This window comes from Triticum aestivum, chromosome 6D (genome assembly GCF_018294505.1).
Source record: "Triticum aestivum cultivar Chinese Spring chromosome 6D, IWGSC CS RefSeq v2.1, whole genome shotgun sequence".
Lineage (NCBI taxonomy): Eukaryota > Viridiplantae > Streptophyta > Magnoliopsida > Poales > Poaceae > Triticum > Triticum aestivum.
This window is the reverse complement of record NC_057811.1, coordinates 481,802,656-481,807,688: the sequence shown is the minus strand read 5'-3', so window position 1 is coordinate 481,807,688 and position 5,033 is coordinate 481,802,656. Positions and strand designations below refer to the sequence as shown.

Sequence of the window (5,033 nt, the reverse complement as noted above, 5' to 3'; positions counted from 1 at the left end):
CATGCTTACAATTGAGCAAATGACTTGCTGTCAATTAAGTACATGATTTCTTTTCACCAACTGTTTCATTTGTCTAGAGACGGCCACTTGCATGCAAATGTCCTCCATTAGACGAATATGCATGTGTGCTTTATTTTTTTAAGGTCACCCGCGCGGGCGCGGGGGGGGGGGGGGGGGGGGGGGGGGGGGGGCTGATGTTAATTCTCGTATGGCCAGCTCTCTCTCTAGCCCCCAACTCGTCTCTATAGGTTGTGGGTACATCGGCAACCAGCAAATCAGTCCCCTATTTGTACAGCGGCAACCAACATAATAGCCTCAGGAGGTGGAGGAGCAGGCAAACATCCCACCCCGCACCAATGTGGTGAGCTTCCTCTCTCCCCCATCTACCCCCATATCTGAAAATCATCTGTACTTTGTACGTTGTGGTGCTTCAGTTTGTACCTTCCTTTTGGTATGACGTTTTTGTTCATCACGTTTGAAGAAAACTGTAGCAAACTCTGTGTGTGCGCGCATCACATTGGGTGTGTTTGGTTACCTGCATCGTTTTTTACCCATTTGCATACTTGTCCCTGTTGGGCCTGGCTTAGCAAATGCAGGCCAAAAACCAACATCTACACTTAGTTTGTTTGCCTGCATGTCCTCTCCTTGCATCGTAACGATTCCCATACGCACCGTTGGTTGCTCGCATTGTATGTGCTCACACGGGTGCATGTTGTTTGGTTACATACGAGCATAGAGCTGTGGCTTGATTCACCCATGCATAGCTGAGGTTTGAAGTTCTCCTCGTTCAGAACGAGGAAGTTGTTGCCCTTCTCCATGAGCTGCAGTCCCGGGTCATTCATGCCGAGTGTCATCATGAGTCTTCCTAAATTGGTAATGTTCTTGTCCATGGTTTTTCTCTAGCTGTGAGTTATCTTATGTTGAGCATCTCGTGGTCATGTATGCCAATATTTCTCTACATCAACCCTGAGTCATGCATGCATGGTATATATTATTCGTTCTCATCGATGGAAGGGGGCACTAGCTTGGAAAACACTGGGTAAAGAAATATGGCGGTCTCTAGATAGTGTTGCAATCACTGCTAAGAGTCATATATGCCAGAGCGCTCCTTGGCTAATTTATTTATTTAACAAAATGAGCTTAAACCCATTGGTATGTAGAAGGATTTCTACTTTGGGACAAGTTAGGAATACTAAAACGACCTATATTTATGACAATAACTGACAGGTATATCATTAAATGTTCCTCACTGTAATTGCTATGTAATTGGCCTCGCTTAAGCAGTAGAGGTGAATCATGTGAGTGTTCTAAAGATCTACATTTGTTTGTTCACCATGAACCCCATTAAATATCACTCCCCTGTGCCTCTCAAAATTATTTGTGCAATTTCAATGTTGTTTTTTCCTATTTTTCCTTTCGTAATTTCCTTGTTGGAACTATAATGTAGCTGTAAAAAATCCTTTAAGTCAAATCATCATGCAAATCTCTAAGTGCATCAACTGCTCTTTCACAAGATCTGCTCACAATAATATCATCGACATAGATGAGCATACGAAGATCACTATCCCATTCTTGTCATAAAAGAATGATGAAATATCCGTGTTTGAAGGACTAAAACCAAGTGACTGCGGTTTTGAGGACAGACAGGATTGCCATGCATGAGGAGCTTGTTCTAATCCACATATACTACTTTTGGACACGGATCCTCTTATGTGCCGTGACGCCAACTGACATGTGGCCCCGGGCCCACACGTCAGTGGCTCAACAGCAGCGGACCGTGACGATTGAGGATCTGGCTCCACAACATTATCTAGCTTGATTAGTACTATTATTAATTAGCTTGAACATGGGTGTTTGTTTTTTGCCTGGAGTAAAATCAATATATACTCCCTCCTTTTTTTAATGGAATACACTCCCTCGTTTTCTCAATAGAGTCCGTGCATCCGGGAGTAATAATTACTATATCACCCTTCTATATAAAATGTATACTGTATTGAGGACAAAGATGAAGCAATAGTTCCCTATGACATGTTGCCCTCGCTCCATGAAATCCAAAAACAAGCGTGGTCTCAACGATGCAAGAGTTTGTTAATGCAGGAGAGGAGAGAATCCTTACTTTGTCACGAGTTCTGTGACGAGTCACACGAGGGCCGTATGCACTTGTGTAGGTACGTCCATCGTTTTGTCTGCAGGCTCCAGAACGAGGCTTATATAAACTCAGTGAAAAAGCACACAGGGCAAGCCAACTGCAAGCTAGCTTACAAACGCAAGAAGCAGCTCAATCACCATGGCGAGCACTAGCGAGGTCGTGGCGATTTTTGCCATTCTGGTTTTCCTGCAGGTGTGGAGCGCCGCCGGGCAAGTCTACAACGTCCCAGCTGTGATGTCGCTGAACGGCTTCGAGCAAGGAGAGGAGGGCGGGCCGGCGAAGTGCGACGGCCAGTACCACAGCGACGACCTCTACCTGGTGGCGATGACCTCAGTGTGGTATGGGCCAGGTCTCCGGTGTGGCAAGATGATCAGCATCAAGAGCTCTGGCGGGAGCAGCCTGCAGGCCATGGTGGTGGACGAGTGCGACTCGGACAACGGCTGCGGCGCTACCGAGATCAGCACGTCGGCCGCCGTGTGGAAGTTCTTTGGGCTTGACACCAGTGTCGGCGAGGTGGCCGTCACCTGGTCGGACGTCTAATTCAAATCGTTGCTTGCTTGTACTGGTAAATTGAGTCATCTGCTTTCAACTCCAAAGTCTCTCCTCCATGAAATAACTAGTACTCCCTCCGCCGAAAATACTTGTCATCAGAATTGATAAAAATGGATGTATCTAAAACTAAAATACGTCTAGATACATCTCTTTTTATTCATTTTGATAACAAGTATTTTCGGACGGAGGGAGTATTTACATGCATACGCACATGCATGGTGGGTGCGGGTAATATGCTTATATGTAAGTGTCAACCAATGTAAGGTTGTTTGTGACGGTATAAGTCACTGTGTGTAGACGATCTCAGCTTGCTAGTCCTCGATGCGCAATACCCGGTAAAGCTTGGTCTGTATTTTTCTCTTTATAAGTACAAATTGTCCCAAATTTGGTATTTTCCTTTTTCTTTAAACTAAAAAAATAATTAAAGCAGCATCCCTACTTCGTCAAAACGATAAAAATGAAAACTGCGCTACGAAAATATTCACGGAGTCAATATCATCTTAAAATACTGGACATGAATGAAATAACAATGTAACATTACAAGAAACAGAGACACACACAGAGAAACATGTATATACACTGGTAGAGAATAGGCCTTTAGTCCCGGTTCGCAAAGGCCATTAATCCCGGCTGTGCAACCGGGACTAAATATGCGCGACTAAAGGCCCCCCCTTTAGTCGCGCCTCTTACGAACCGCGACTAAAGGCCCGTCCACGTGCGCGCCAGGAGTCCGTCGGGGCGGAGGACCTTTAGTCCCGGTTCTCGTGGCTAACCGGGACTAAAGGCCTCCTCCGCAGGTTTAGGGTTTTAGCCCCCCTAAACCTGGTTTTTTTGCGAATTTTTTTATTTTTTTTAATTTTCAAATTTCTGAATTATTTTAACCTCTAATCTCTAATCACCACCCCTCATCACTGCTCAATTTATCCTCTAATCTCTAATCACCCCTCATCATTCCAAATCATCTAACTTCCCGGACTGTCACCCATCCTCTCACTACTCCAGCCTGAGCACGCTTAACTTCCGGGTTCTATTCTCCCTCGTTTCCAAGTCTGCACTTGTTGTTTTCCTGACAATAGTACGATGTCAATTCTATTAACCCTCAGGAATTTAGCTTGAGCATGAAGTGACACATTTCACTGTTTGAGTTTGAAACTATTGTTTTAAAAAACAATAATTATTTAGTAACACTAATATTTCTGGAATAATTAGTTTGACCATTGTTTGACCACAGTTTGACCAGATTTGACCAAAATTTAAAAAAAACTGAAATAATTATTTAGTAACACTAATATTCTAGAATAATTAGTTTGACCATTGTTTGACCACAGTTTGACCATAATTTGAATTTTTTTTATTTTTTTGCCTCTCCAGATCTTAAAAGCCCCGTATCTTTTTTCTGTTAGGTTTTTGAGGATTTTGAAAATGTTTAACGGGGTTTCCCCGGTTAAATTCGGATGTAACTTTTCGAGTAGATGATTTTTCATATAATTTTTTTTTCATCCAAGTTCGTATGCAAAAGTTATGCCCATTTTAAGAAATTCCAGAGAGATTTTGCAAATAAAGTCGAAATTCATATTTGTTAATTTTCCCAACAACTAGACCACATATCACATGAGAAACTTATTTTATTTTATTTTATTGACATTTCCATCATTTTCTTTTGGTTTTTCTAAAACTGAAAAGGCGGTCCGGGGGGGTAGAGTTTGATGGGCCCTTTAGTACCGGTTGGTCTGGCCAACCGCGACTAAAGGACTAACCTTTAGTCCCGGTTGGTCTGGCCAACCGCGACTAAAGGCCTTCGGGCCAGCCTACCAACCGGGACTAAAGCCCCTCGCTGTCGACCGAGCGCGCTGGGCCCAGATAGTTGGTCGCGGGTCTCCTCCCGAACCGCGACTAAAGACCCCTTTGGTCGCGGTTCGATTATTTTGGGGACTAATGGGGGCGTATGAAAGCCTCTTTTTCTACTAGTGATACAGGTTTACATATGGGTCGCCAAATAGGAACTTTAAATTTCCAAAACATTACAATACAATTGGGAATGCTGGATGCATGCAATGACATGTTCGAACGAAAGAAAAAATTTATATCTATTGTTACATGAATGATGGGCGCTTGAAATGTCACATGCAACAACCTTAGAGAAAAAAAGAGGGCACGCATGAAACAAATGTTTGACAAAAAGAAAAAGTGGATGCATATTTACATATGGATGACCTTCACACCCTCTCCCTCCCGTACATGCCGCATCGCCTCCTCGAGCGAGGCGGGGCGAGGAGGAAGACGTCCGTACGGCAACCAAGGCGGGCGGCTGAGGACTGAGATCGCACGTGGG

General features: G+C 43.9%; 1 protein-coding gene across 1 annotated transcript; it reads left to right on the top strand.

Moving 5' to 3' along the window:
• The first annotated feature begins 2,287 nt into the window (after positions 1-2,287).
• Positions 2,288-2,689, top strand: LOC123142775 (putative ripening-related protein 6). Its single transcript, XM_044561533.1, has one exon. The coding sequence runs from the start codon at positions 2,288-2,290 to the stop codon at positions 2,687-2,689; it is 402 nt and encodes a 133-aa protein (XP_044417468.1).
• The last annotated feature ends 2,344 nt before the right edge of the window (positions 2,690-5,033 follow it).